General features: G+C 49.9%; 1 protein-coding gene across 1 annotated transcript in view; it reads left to right on the top strand.

Annotated features, from left to right (window-relative positions):
- The first annotated feature begins 224 nt into the window (after positions 1–224).
- The window catches only part of dnajc3a (DnaJ (Hsp40) homolog, subfamily C, member 3a), a 71,534-nt gene continuing 56,766 nt past the window's right edge, over positions 225–14,992 (top strand). The window contains exon 1 of the mRNA XM_078402826.1: positions 225–931. Coding sequence (XP_078258952.1) covers positions 850–931 — 82 coding nt within the window. The 5' untranslated portion in view covers positions 225–849. The remainder of the gene's footprint in view (positions 932–14,992) is intronic.

Genomic DNA, 14,992 nt, shown 5'->3' with positions numbered 1-14,992 from the left:
CGGAGAGTAAACCAGCATCTGCAGTTCCTCCCTACACATACCACAAGAAGGTCTGGGCAAACATTTGTTTTAAATATGAGCATTGCACAAACGATAACATGCAACGTCAGACCCAGGATACGCGGATCTACGAGTGCCAGAGCTGCACGTCTTGAGCCTTGCACACACACACACTGTGGGTGGGACCTCCACTCGTCGCTGTCGAATCAAGTCAGTGTGTGTCACCAAGACTCGTGTCGTCCAATCCGAATAACCCACGATTGGCCGTGCGAAATTCCGTGTTGGAATCGGGGTGTTCAAAGTGGGCTCCCAGTTCACACCCGGCACCGGGCAAGGAGATAGGACCAGGTGGACGCAGGAGCTGCGGGCAAACAAGCAAACAGTTGGATGTGTGGTGGTGGCAGCAGCAGCAGCAGGGCAAGGGCTGCCATGACTGTGTAGTGGAAGCAAGGCAAGGCAGGAAGCTGAAGCTGCAGCTGCAGCCGGGCTCACGACTTGGTGCCTCGTCGCCGCCGCCGCCGCCGGAGGGTCTGAAGGAGCCCCGGGCCCGTGCGTTGCCGTGAAGGAGCCGCTGCTAGGCCACCGCCTTCCTTGCCCCGGGCCCGTGCGTTGCCGTGAAGGAGCCCCTGCTAGGCCACCGCCTTCCTTGCCCCGGGCCCGTGCGTTGCCGTGAAGGAGCCGCTGCTAGGCCACCGCCTTCCTTGCCCCGGGCCCGTGCGTTGCCGTGAAGGAGACCCGGGCCGCCGCCGTGAAGGAGCCCTGGCCTAGGCCGCGGCCGCGAGTGAAGGCGGCGCTCCGGACCAGGCCAGGCCGGGCCGGGCCGGGCCAGGCCGCTGTCAGTCGGTCGGGATGGTGGCACCACGGGCATGTCTGTCCAAAGTGTTCTCCTATTTCCCCTTCCTGCTGGTCCTCATCGATCTTCAGTGTGAAGGTAGGGAGGAGGAGGAGGAGGAGGAGTGGGCGGCATTGCTGCTGCTGCTGAGGGGAGGGAGGGGAGGGGAGGAGGGGGGGCGGCATTGCTGCTGCTGCTGAGGGGAGGGGAGGGAGGGGGGGGGCGGCATTGCTGCTGCTGCGGAGGGGAGGGAGGGGGGGGCGGCATTGCTGCTGCTGCTGAGGGGAGGGGAGGAAGGGGAGGGGAGGGAGGGGAGGGGAGGGAGGGAGGGGGGGGGAGGCCGCCCTGGCGCAGAGTTATCGAGATCTCACTTGTGTGACATTGACTCAAACTTTTTTTTTAAATTCCCTCCGGTTCAACTCCGGTCAATTCGCCACCAGTGATTGAATCGATCAGTGAGTGATTGTCGGCAATATTGAAGGCTAGAGGCTGGCGATGGCCCGACGTAAAACGATGCGAGGGGGGCCGGGCACCCACCCATGTTGTTGTTGTTGTTGGAGGCTCTGCCTCCCGTTGCTGAGGAGCATCTGTGTGGTGTTTTAATGAAAATAAGCATGTCCCAGAGTGATAAATTGTGTCTCTAAACGGTTCTTCATCGCCCTTCTCTTGCAATATATCAATTGTGATGATAATGCTCTGACCTGCTACGTTAAAACGTGGAGAAGGCAATGATTTTATTGTTTATTATTATTATTATTATATCTAGCTTAATGTCTTTTTGAAGGTGGCTTGATGTCTTGCTGAGGTGTTTGTTCCCTTTCACGGAGTATGCTTTTGCACGTAATAACTGTTTAGTTTTTGGTCATAATACAGGTGTAACAACTGAAACTCTCAAGCAGGTGATAAAAAGAACTTGTGTTGGAAGGAACTGCAGATGCTGGTTTAAATCGAAGGTAGACAAAATGCTGGAGTAACTCTGTGGGACAGGCAGCATCTCTGGAGAGGAGGAATGGGTGATGTTTTGGGTCGAGTCCTTTCTTCAGACTGATGTCGAGGGAGAGGGAGGTATGTAGTTGGAGACAGTAAGACTGGTGGGAGAACTGGGGAGGAGATAGAGAGGGAAAGCAAGAGCTATTTGAAATTAGAGAAGTCAATGTTCATACTGCTCGGGTGTAAACTGTGTGAAATGTGAGGTGCTGTTCCTCCAATTTGCGCTGGGCCTCTATAATGCAAGAGGCCCCCCTCTTCCATGAACGATGAGGCTCTCACTAGGGTCTCCTCGATATCCCGCAGCTCTGGTCTTGCTCCCTCTCCCCCTATTTGTAACAAGGACAGAGTCCCTCTTGTCCTCTCCTTCCATGCCATCAGTTGTTGCACACAGCATATAATCCTCCAACATTTGCGCCACCTCCAACGGGATCCCACTACTGGCCACATCTTCCCATTTCCACTGCTTTCCTCAGAAACTGTTCCCTCAAACTCCCTGATCAACTTGTTCCTTCCCACCCAAAATACCCTCTCCCCAGGTACTTTCCCCTGCAACTGCAGGAAATGCAACACCTGTCCTTTTACCTAACTCCATCCAAGGACCCAAGGAGTATTTCCAGGTAAAGCAGAGGTTCACTTGCACCTCCTCCATCCTCATCTACTGTATACGCAGTTCCAGGAGTCAACTTCTCTACATCGGCGAGACCAAGTGCTGGCTCGGTGATTGTTTTGCTGAACAATTCTGCTCAGCCTGTCTTAACTTGCCTGATCTCCTGGTTGCTCAGCACTTCAACTTCCCCTCCCATTCCCAATCTGACCTTTCTGGGCCTCCTCCATTGTCAGTGTGAGGCCCAGCACAATTTGGAGGAACAGCACCTCATATTTTGCTTGGGTAATTTACACCCCAGAGGTATGAACATTGATTTCTCTAGCTTCAGATAGCCCTTGCTTTCCCTCTCTATCCCCTCCACCTTCCCAGTTCTTCCACCAGTCTTACTGTCTCCGACTCCATTCTATCTTTGTCCCACCCCCTCCCCTGACATCAGTCTGAAGAAGGGTCTCGACCCGAAAAGTCACCCATTCCTTCCCTCCAGATATGCTGCCTGACCCGCTGAGTTACTCCAGCATTTTGTGTCTACCTTTGTGACAAATAACTTGCTACCCTATTTGGATAAATGTATGGAGGTTTAGCTAGGAGGAGGTATTAGCACATCAGAGTGGAATGCGGTTCATTAGATAGTCCTGTACCCCTAAAATAGACAGAAAATGCTGGTGTAACTCAGCAAGTCAGGCAGCCTCTCAGGAGAAAAGGAATTGATGACGTTTCAGGTCGAGACCCTTCAGATTGAGAGTCAGGGGAGAGGGAGAGTAGGGGCATGAAAATGTACGAAGGATAAATAGATGAACGGGATGCAAATACACAAATCTATGATGATCAAGGAAACGTGAAACCCACAATGGTCCATTGTTCGCTGTGGAGAAGGTGATAATGAGTGAAACTAAGCGGTATGATAGTGGAACTGACAGGGCGACTGGGGTGGGGAGGAATAGAGTGCAGGAATGCAAGGAAATTAGAGAACTTAATATTCATACTGCTGGGTTGTAAATTGCTCAAGTGAAATATAAAGTAATGTTCCTCCAACTTGCGTTTGTCTTCACTCTGACAGAAAGGTAGGTATGGGAAGGGGAGTTAGTGTTTGGCATCCAAGAGATTGCTTCGGCCAAGGCAGACTGAGCAAAGGTGTTGGGTGAAACAGTCGCCCATTGTGCGTGATCTCACATGTGTAAATATGTATGTCTAAGAAAGATAGAAGTCTGCACCTACAACAACGGATGCAGTAGATGAGGTTGGTTGGAGGTACAAGTGAATCTCTGCCCTGCCTGAAAAGACGTTTGGGTCCCTGGACAGAGTCGAGGCAGGAGGTATAAAGACCCTGTGCCCCTATTTTGTAATCATCGTCTGTAGTCAATATAGTTCCTTACATTGACCATTCACCTCAGTGATTTTTAGATATAGTAGCAAGGAAAATACAATTTTGATAATTCATGAATACAATTAATGGTAACAAGTATTTCCAGTGACTTTTGTTATGCTGTCTGCCATGGGATTATTATTTTTTTTAAAGTTTCAGTTCAGTCCAATTCAGTTTAGTTTATTGTCATGTGTACCGAGCTACAGTGAAAAGCTTTTGTTATGTGCTCTAAAGTCAGCAGAAAGATAATGCATGATTACAACCGAGCCATTTAGAGTGTGCAGATACATGATAAGCGGTATTCAACCTACGGTTTTCAGATTTGTAGGCCACTGGTGCTTTTTAAATCTGCACGGCTTTTTGCCTTTGCAGACACTGAATTCCACATTCACCTGACTCACCAAAGGTCATAAGGAAAATAAAAACTACTTTCTATGGGTTTGTGCATCTTCTAATCATGAGTAATTTCCAGCACGGTCCCAAGTAATCACCTTTGCAGGGCTTATAGGAGTTGGTGGTCTGTTGACTTTCACTCGATCATGTAGGAGTGCCCATTGGGGGGAAAAAAAGCAAAAAAACACATGAACTTAAACTTCAGAATGGTCCAAGATTCAATGCTGAGAGTGATTGTAGATTGACGCACCCAGTGGAAACCCACATAGTTACAGGGAGAACATGCAAACTCCATTCAGACACCACCTGAGATCAGGATCAAGCCCGGTTCTCTGGTACTGTGAGGCAGTAGCTCTACCAGCTGTACCACTGCACTGTTCTCTGTGTGCCACCTGGCTTGACCCAACATACTGGGATGATTGCTTAACTTGAGGTCATGGCTGATGCATTCAAGTAACGTTTTGCAACCCAACACGACAACATTTCTGTAATGGATGAAACTTGGTTCTGTCATGTTTTTCATGGTTTACTATCTTCATTGCATAAAAGGCATATTATTTTGGAGTTCAATTCCTGTGGCATGACTATAGTGAAAACATTTGGAGGTATGATATCAACTTGGCCATAACTCTAAAAGCATTAGCAATAAGGTTGTTGAATTAACACAACTTGGTATATATAGTTGGGATATTGTTGATATTAGGGGAGATTAAAATGGAGAGAGTGGCAGAACCACGGGTCTCGAATCTAAGAAAAGAAAGAGTGTATGAGGTCGGACTTGGCTATGATAAATGTGGGAATGTTGCCCTATCCAAGCATGGATGATTGTTACAACAAATGCATGTATGTGAAATATATTAACCCTTTATCCCTGTCAGTACAAAAATATGTTGGGGAAAGATGGCTCAACTGTGACTTATGACTTTAGTTAGTGATGTCATTGGATCCACAGAGGAGGGGCATTTGTTACTAGTAAAGGCAGTAAGCAATAAAATGGCGCAGTTTAGCATTCAGCAAAGGAGAATGAAAAGGTTTAAGGAGAAGCTGGTAAGCTGGTGTATGAGGTCAGATTTGCAGGTAATGTAAACACTGACTATAATAGCTTCTATGAATTTGTGAGGATGAAAAGGTTAATGAAGATAGATGTGGGTAACCTACAAACATAGGGCAAATTATAATTGGGAGCATAAATGGCAGAACAATCAAACACTTAGTTTAGTAATAACCTCCTAGGTATTTTGGTTTACTGAGAGGGAGGAATTGAACATTTTTTTAAACGAATGCAAGGGAAATTAGTCTACAGCTCATAGTCCTGGAGAACCAGTGGAGCCTGTGGAGAAAATGGAGAGATAAAGTTTTGGGTAAGGATACTTCAGGCAGTCATTCCCTTTACAGATGCTGCCTGACCCGAGTTACTCCAGCACTTTGTGTATTGTTCAAGATTCCTGCAACTGCAGTTCTTTATATCCATTTTGCTGTTGGGGAAATGAACGGGGCTGAATATGGACAAATCCACACTGCCCGATAATCTACATTTTAGAGTAGGAAAGGAAGTGGCCCTGAAAATAGTGGATGCACTGGTGGTCATGCATATGTCTGTGGATTGTGAAGCACTTTCTACATTTTGGATGATGGCAAATGTAATTTCACTATTTGTAATTTCACTATTTGTTAAAAGAAAAGGGAGGTAGGTGTTACTTCTTCAGTCGTTGGGAAAATCTTAGACTCCATTACAAAAATGTAATAGTGAAAACATGAGCACTAACAGAATTGGGTAAAACCTGTATGGGTGTATGAAAAGGGCATCCCGTCTAATGAATCTACTGGAGATTTCATTCTTTTGGAGAATGTAACTGGTGGATGGATAGACAAAGAAGAAGCAAAAGGCTTTTGATAAGGTCTCGCATAAAGGATAAATGTGCAGAAATGCATATGATTGTACTATTGCAGATTGAGTAGTTGACCTGTAGGAGTAACTGGGGTTTTTCTTTGGATGGCAACCAAAGGCACTTGCTCAGTGTTTCGGCCACAGGTATTTGTAAGATACATCAAAAACATGATTAAAAGAAATGTGTAACGTTTCTAGATGAGACAAAGCTTGGTCGATGCTGTTGGAGAGAAATGTATGTTTCATCTGCACCCTGAATCTGGCTTTGATGGGACAGTGCACAAAGGTAGTCACTTGGAGAAGTGGTGAGTTTCGTAAACTAGTCTGCTTATTCAAGCCTTTTCACAGTAAATACTGGTGAACGGTGAGAGGACGGCACAGTGATGCAACAGTAGAGATGTTGCCTTACAGCGCCAGAGAACCGGGTTCAATCCTGATCATGGGTACTGTTGTACGAAGTTTGTACGTTCTCACCGTGACCTGCATGGTTCTCAAATTTCCTCCAACACTCCATAGGCATGCAGGTTTGTGGGCTAATTGGCTTAGTAAAATTGTAAATTATCCCTAGTTGTGTGTAGGATAGTGTAAGTGTGCGGGGGATCGCTGGTCGGTGCAGACTTGGTAGGCCAAGGGGCCTGTTTCCGCACTGTATCTCTAAACTAAACCCAAGGAGCTTCCATAACTCTCAGCTCCCATAGCCTTTTTTATTGTCGTGACACAATAGTTGCTTGTGGATTTTGCACTTTTTAAAATAATTAGATGGTGATCAACTTTCAACTTTGTTTCCTCTTAATTAGAAAACCTTATGTCTTGCAAATGGGTATCAAGTGACTTTTCATATCTCGTGAATTATTGCCCTCGGCCTGATTTACAACATTCTATGTCTATCTTTCGAGTAGTACGTTGCAGGAATGGGTCCTTCAACCCACAAGGTTGGTATTGAACATGAATCCAAGTGAAACTGATCTCGTCTCCTGTACTTGATTCATATTGCGTGCACTTCCATGTACCTATCTACAAACCTCGACCACCACTCTCGTATCTCACTCCATCATCATCACCCCAGGCAATTCATTCCAGGCCCACAATACTCGCTGTGTGTAAAGAAAACTTACCAAATGCATCTCCATTTAAACTTTCACCTTATAGCTATGCCATCTAGTGTTGGACATATCCACCATGGGGGGGAAAGGTTCTGACGGTCTACCCTATCTCTGCCTCTCATAATCTCCTGGTTGCCAAACACTTTAATTCACCTTCCCATTCCCACACTGACCTTTCTGTCCTAGGCCTCCTCCATTGTCAGAGTGAGGCCAAATGAAAATTTGGAGGAACAGCATCTCATATTTTGCTTGGGCAGCTTGCAACCCAGAACCGTCCTCTACTTCTCTGCCATGCTTCTGAGTAGTCTTGGACCACTCGTGAGTGACCATCTCACCCTCTGTCATCTGCTTTTCAATCAGCATGCAGGTGTGGTGTTGGTGGAAGTTTGGTTGAAATAGATTTCTTTAATGTCTCATCGAATCATTTCATGGCATAACAAATTTCACAGTTCACAACTGTTCAACCGATAGTACCATCAGTTCCTTTTCTCCGATGGTGATCTGTCTCGTGAGACACTGGTTATGACATGATGGCCATGTAGGATGCTATTCCAGCTGTAAATTTTGTACCATTTACCAAAGGTGGGGACAATAATTTCCCTGCAGTATAGCAGCACTCTCAAAGGTGGTATTAGTTTTCGCATCAATTACAAGTGCAGTTAATATAATGTGTATCTGCAACTGGACTGTATCACATTTATTATCTCCTTATCACAGTGATTCTCCCCTTGATGACGTCTACAGTATCCAACCTGATACCCCTTTGGTTCTTCGTCAACTATTACAACATAGTCTGGAGCATTATGTACCATTATCCAAGCTCCCTGCTTATATTGACCAATATTGTACGCTTGGGAAAGTACGAAAGTCTTGCTCTTCAGCTGGTGCGGGACATGGAGGACAACTCCTATAATATGTTCCTCAAGCAGCATGGCAGACCTGATGTTGTAGGTGGCAGTCGAGTTCTATATCCTGACTCCACTGTGTCAGTTGTTGAGTATCCAATTGTGCACTTGATGGTTGGCTAATTGTAGAATGTCACTCTTCACCTGGGGCATAAGCCAGTTGTGATCGGCACCAAGCACCTGTTCTCTTTGCTCTTCTTAAAGTATTCTTCGCTCTGTCTATCATTCTATCTGTTGTTCCCTTGCACTGCTTGAGTATTTTAACTTTCTTAAGACATTTTTGCATCACTTCTCTGGCATTTTAAAATCGTATAAATCGCATATCGCATATCCTGCCCCCAGCAGAATTTATTTTTCCAAAATGGCACTGTTCTGTGGTGACATTTCACAAGAGCAAAGAATCAAATGGCAATTTTGAACTTTTATGGATAAAATAAATTGCACAAATCAGTGCTGCAACTGACAAGCTGCTCGTTCATTTAAATGGATTATTGCTATTGTGGTATCCCGATGGCACCGATTGGAGCTACCGATTGGCAGGGAATCCCCCATGGCAGGGAAATCCCAGTGCTTGAGGAGCGACTTCCTCATCAACACAATAAATCGGTACGAACAAAATCGCTATGCTGTCTCCTCTATAACCATCAGCACAGTAGCACCTCAAGGCTTTGTGCTCATACCCTTGCGCCACACACTTTATAGCCGTGACTGTGTAGCTGGGCACGGTCCCAACTCCATCTTTAAATTTGCAGATCACATCTGTTCTTGGAAGAATTACTGACAACGATAAGTCGGAGTATAGAGGGAGATTGATGATCCGACTAGTGCCAGTACATAATGGTGTTCTCATCATTGGTAAAACCAAGGAACTGATTGTTGACTTTAAAAGAGGAAGGCTGATGATCCACAAACCTGGCTTCATCGACTGTTTGGTGGAGAGAATCAACAACTTCAAATTCCTGGGCATGCAATATCTCTGAAGATCTGTCCTGGCGTACTGACTGGTTACATTATGACGACTCAAACTCTAATGCCTAAGAACGAAGGAGATGACAAAGTGGTGTACATTGCACAATCCATTATGGGTACTGATCACCCTGCCATCAAAGGGATCTTTTGGAGGTGCTGTCTCAAAGGCAGCCAGCATCATGAAGGATGCATGCCACCCTGGCCACATTCTCATTTCATTTGCTGAGAAGAAGGTATAAGAGCCTGAAAACTAACATCCAGGTTCAGGAACAGCTTCTTCCCAACAACCATCAGGCTGTTGAGCACTATAAACTCCAACTAAACCATCAGGCCATATTGAGCACTATAAACTCCAACTAAACCATCAGGCCATATTGAGCACTATAAACTCCAACTAAACCATCAGGCCATATTGAGCACTATAAACTCCAACTAAACTACGAACTAACTGCCTGGTTGCATCAGGGACTTTTGGATTTGCTTTCATTTTTACTCTTTTTAAAATTTAATTTATTGAACTTTTTGTGGTTTATTATGGTATCTACTGGATGCTATACCTGTTGTGCTGCTGCAAGTAAAATTTTAATAGTTTCAAGACGTATGAGAATAGAGCTCTCTTGACTCTCTCCCACTAGCTTCTATTCCTCTTGGGGATTTATGTGTTTTTATCCCTTTTCCAATAACTGCTCCCTTAATAGATACTGGAATCATTACTTTGTAGGTGTGGAGTACTATTCTGGAATGCCCAACCACATGCGGTTAGGCATTATTTGAATGGGACAATAATGACAGTAATGGGGAACAAAGGTTGTTTGTTCTATCATTACGAGGGTTGGGCCAAGGTATGACTGCTTTATCAAGCTTTGGTTAGTCTGCATTTGGAATATTATGTGCATTTCTAGTCACTCCATGGCAGGAAGAAGTATGTGGTGGCTTTGGAACGAGTGCAGAAGACGTTTACCAGAATGATGCCTGGATTAAGGGGTATTAGCTACACCGGGGTAGGATAGACTTGGATGGTTTCTTTAAAATCCCAGAGGTTGCAGGGAGACCTGATGTATTAAGTTATGAGGGTCATATATAGGGTAGACAGTCAGAATCGTTTTCCCAAATGGAAAAATTAAAACAAGGTCATAACTTTAAGGTGATGGGGGCAAAGTTTAAAATGTTATAAACATCTTTTTGACATAGAGAGTGATGAGTGCCTACACGCGTTCTGGGGTGGTGATTGAAGGAGATACATTAGTGAAATTTAAGAGACTATTCCAGATATAAGGGATATGTGCAGATAGATATTCCATATATAAGGGATATGTACAGATAGATAATTGATGGTCTTGGCATGGTCATATTTGGCACAGACATTATGGCTGAAGGACCTGTTCTTGTGCTGTTCCGTTCTATGTTAGTATGCTAAATTTACGCAGGTAATTGTATTTCTACCATTTGTTGGAAAGCACTGCAGATGCTGGTTTAAATCGAAGGTAGACACAAAATGCTGGAGTAACTCAGCAGGTCAGCCAGCAGTCCTGGAGAGAAGGAATGGGTGACTTTTCGGGTCGAGACCTTTCTTCAGACTGATGTCAGGGGAGGGGGTGGGACAAAGATAGAATGTAGTCAGAGACAGTAAGACTAGTGGGGGAACTGGGAAGGGGGAGGGAATGGAGAGAGAAAGCAAGGGCGATCTGAAGTTAGAGAAGTCAATGTTCATACCGCTGGGGTGTAAACTACCCAAGCGAAATATGAGGTGTTGCTCCTCTAATTTGTGCTGGGCCTCACTCTGACAATGGAGGAGGCACAGAATGGAAAGGTCAAATTGGAATGGGAGGGGGAGTTGAAGCGCTTAGCCACCGGGAGATCAGGTAGGTTAAGACGGACTGAGCGGAGGTGTTCACTTGGTCTCGCCGATGTAGAGAAGTTGACACCTGGAACGCGGATACAGTAGATGAGGTTGGAGGAGGCCTCACCTGGAAAAACTTTGGGTTCTTGGATGAAGTCGAGGGGGGAGGTAAAGGGGCAGGTGTTGCATCTCCTGCAGTTGCAGGCGAAAGTACCTTGGAGGGGGTGGTTTGGGTGGGAAGGGACAAGTTGACCAGGGAGTTTCGGAGGGAATGGTCTCTGCGGAAAGCAGAAAGGGGTGGAGATGTGGCCAGTTGTGGGATCCCGTTGGAGATGGTGAAAATGTTGAGGATTATATGTTGTATGTGACGGCTGATGGGGTGGAAGGTGAGGACAAGGGGGACTCTGTCCTTGTTATGAATGGGGGGGGAGGGGGAACAAAAGCGGAGCTGTGGGTATCGAGGAGACCTTAGAGAGAGCCTCATTTATGATGGAAGAGGGGAACTCCCATTTCCTAAAGAATGAGGACATCTCCAATGCCCTGGTATGGAACACCTCATCCTGGATGCAGATGCGGCGTAGACGGAGGAATTACGAGTAGGGGATAGTGTTTTTACAGGAATCGGGGTGGGAAGAAGTGTACGGAACCAGTTGGCCGAACATTGTTTCCACACTGTATCTCTAAACTACAAAATAATTCTCTCAAACCCACTTTGTAAAAAAGAATTGCGTAATCGACTAGCACAATATTAAATGAGCCCTCATTTGCATTTTACCAGACATATGCTAAACTTCAAGTGTGTATTGCACATATGCATTCAAGTATCCAGATGGAGCACTGGAAAGAGGGTGGGGGAAAATGAGAGGGGTGGTGTTTGTAGGTTAGGTTCCTTACATTTGAAAATCCAATGTTCATGCCATTAGGTTGGAAGCTACCAAAGCTGAAATCAATATTCGTACTGCTAGTTTGTAAACTGTCCAAGCAAAATATCAGGTGCTGGTCATCCGATTTGCGTTTGGCCTCACTCTGACAATGGAGGAGGCCCAGGGCAGAAAGGTCATTGTGGGAAGGGGAATTTTCAAGCGGGACCCCACCACTAATGGCATCTTCGCACCTCCACTCCTTTCTGCCTTCCGCAGAGACTGTTCCCTCTTCAACTTCTTGGTTAACTCGTGCCTTCAAACCACTCACTGCCCTAACCGGGCTGTGATGCAACCCAATAACATGCTTTCTGTGGTACATCTCTAGAAGTTTGTAGGAGTCATTGGTGGCTTGCTGAATTTCCTCAGTCTCCAAAGCAACTAGAGGCATCGGTGTGCTGCCTTGATTGTTAGATCATACTAGACCAAGTGGACCCGTTGGGCCCAGACCTCTCCTGCATTGGTGCAGCACCTGTCCTCCCCCCCTCCCCTATCTCCTCAACCCCCCTCCTTCTCCCCTCCCTCCCTTCTCCCCCTCCCCTCCCTTCTCCCCCTCCCTCCCTTCTCCACCTCCCCTCCCTTCTCCCCCTCCCCTCCTTCTCCCCCTACCCCCTCCCTTCTCCCCCTCCCCTCCCTTCTCCCCCTCCCCTCCCTTCTCCCCCTCCCCTCCCTTCTCCCCTCCCCTCCCTTCTCCCCTCCCCCTCCCTTCTCCCCCTCCCCTCCCTTCTCCCCCTCCCCTCCCTTCTCCCCCTCCCCTCCCTTCTCCCCCTCCCCTCCCTTCTCCCCCTCCCCTCCCTTCTCCCCCTCCCCTCCCTCTCCCCCTCCCCTCCTTCCCCCCCCCTCCTTCTCCCCCTCCCCTCCCTTCTCCCCCTCCCCTCCCTTCTCCCCTCCCCTCCCTTCTCCCCCTCCCCTCCCTCTCCCCTCCCTCCCTTCTCCCCCTCCCCTCCTTCTCCCCCTCCCTCCTCCCCCCTCCTCCTCCTCCTCCCCCCCTCCTCCCTCCCCCTCCCTCCCTCCCCCCTCCCTCCTCCCCCCTCCCTCCTCCCCCCTCCCTCCTCCCCCCTCCCTCCTCCCCCTCCCTCCTCCCCCTCCCTCCTCCCCCCTCCCTCCTCCCCCCTCCCTCCTCCCCCCTCCCTCCTCCCCCTCCCTCCTCCCCCTCCCCTCCTCCCCCCTCCCTCCTCCCCCCTCCCTCCTCCCCCCTCCCACCCCCCTCCCCCCTCCCCCTCCCTCCTCCCCCCTCCCTCCTCCCCTTCCCTCCTCCCCCCTTCCCTCCTCCCCTCCCTCCTCCCCCCTCCCCTCCCCCCTCCCTCCTCCCCCTCCCTCCTCCCCCTCCCTCCTCCCCCCTCCCTCCTCCCCCTCCCTCCTCCCCTCCTCCTCCCCCCTCCCTCCTCCCCCCTCCCTCCTCCCCCTACCTCCTCCCCCCTCCCTCCTCCCCCCTCCCTCCTCCCCCCTCCCCTCCTCCCCCTCCCCCTCCCCCCTCCCCCCTCCCCCTCCCCCTCCCCCCTCCCCCCTCCCTCTCCCCCTCCCTCCTCCCCCCTCCCCCTCCCCCCTCCCTCCTCCCCCTCCCTCCTCCCCCCTCCCTCCTCCCCCCTCCCTCCTCCCCCCTCCCTCCTCCCCCCTCCCTCCTCCCCCTCCCTCCTCCCCCCTCCCTCCTCCCCCCTCCCTCCTCCCCTCCCTCTCCCCCCTCCTTCTCCCCCTCCCTTCTCCCCCTCCCTTCTTCCCCCCCCTCCCTTCTCCCCCCTCCCTTCTCCCCCTCCCTTCTCCCCCCTCCCTTCTCCCCCCTCCCTTCTCCCCCCTCCCTTCTCCCCCTCCCTTCTCCCCCTCCCTTCTCCCCCCTCCCTTCTCCCCCTCCCTCTCCCCCTCCCTTCTCCCCCTCCCTTCTCCCCTCCCTTCTCCCCCCTCCCTTCTCCCCCTCCCTTCTCCCCCCTCCCTTCTCCCCCCTCCCTTCTCCCCCCTCCCTTCTCCCCCCTCCCTTCTCCCCCCTCCCTTCTCCCCCCTCCCTTCTCCCCCCTCCCTTCTCCCCCCTCCCTTCTCCCCCCTCCCTTCTCCCCCCTCCCTTCTCCCCCCTCCCTTCTCCCCCTCCCTTCTCCCCCCTCCCTTCTCCCCCCTCCCTTCTCCCCCCTCCCTTCTCCCCCCTCCCTTCTCCCCCCTCCTTCTCCCCCCTCCCTTCTCCCCCCTCCCTTCTCCCCCTCCCTTCTCCCCCCTCCCTTCTCCCCCTCCCTTCTCCCCCCTCCCTTCTCCCCCTCCCTTCTCCCCCTCCCTTCTCCCCCCTCCCTTCTCCCCCTCCCTTCTCCCCCTCCCTTCTCCCCCTCCTTCTCCCCCTCCCTCTCCCCCCTCCCTTCTCCCCCTCCCTTCTCCCCCTCCCTTCTCCCCCTCCCTTCTCCCCCCTCCCTTCTCCCCCTCCCTTCTCCCCCCTCCCTTCTCCCCCCTCCCTTCTCCCCCCTCCCTTCTCCCCCTCCCTTCTCCCCCCTCCCTTCTCCCCCTCCCTTCTCCCCCCTCCCTTCTCCCCCCTCCCTTCTCCCCCCTCCCTTCTCCCCCCTCCCTTCTCCCCCCTCCCTTCTCCCCCCTCCCTTCTCCCCCTCCCTTCTCCCCCCTCCCTTCTCCCCCTCCCTTCTCCCCCTCCCTTCTCCCCCCTCCCTTCTCCCCCCTCCCTCCTCCCCCCCTCCCTTCCTCCCCCCTCCCTTCCTCCCCCTCCTTCCTCCCCCCTCCCTTCCTCCCCCCTCCCTTCCTCCCCCCTCCCTTCCTCCCCCTCCCTTCCTCCCCCCTCCCTTCTCTTCCCCCTCCCTTCCTTCCCCTCCCTTCCCCCTCCTCTCCTCCTTTTAAACTTTAAAATGTGAATAACTTTAAGATCGATTTCAATAAAATTACTTGCATTATCACTAAAGTGACAATGGTTAGTAAGGTGGGCCTAAAATTGTCACGCTATCGTGTACCGTTTTGTCTGAAGTTCAGTCACAAACAAGATAATAAATGGGTTTTAGTATATAGATGGTTGGTTTACGACAGTTCGTTGGTAATATTAACACCAAGGAACTTGACATTCTCAGCCATCAACATTTAGGGACCATAGATGTTGACTGGGGCATCACACTTCCCGAAGTCTGTACAGGGGCGGCACAGTGGTGCAGCGGTAGAGTTAATGCCTTAGAGCACCAGAGACTAACATTCGATGCTGACTGCAGCTA

This window comes from Rhinoraja longicauda, chromosome 7 (genome assembly GCF_053455715.1).
Source record: "Rhinoraja longicauda isolate Sanriku21f chromosome 7, sRhiLon1.1, whole genome shotgun sequence".
NCBI classification, from domain to species: domain Eukaryota; kingdom Metazoa; phylum Chordata; class Chondrichthyes; order Rajiformes; family Arhynchobatidae; genus Rhinoraja; species Rhinoraja longicauda.
The sequence above is the reverse complement of the archived record's forward strand: the minus strand, read 5'-3'. Positions and strand labels throughout refer to the sequence as shown.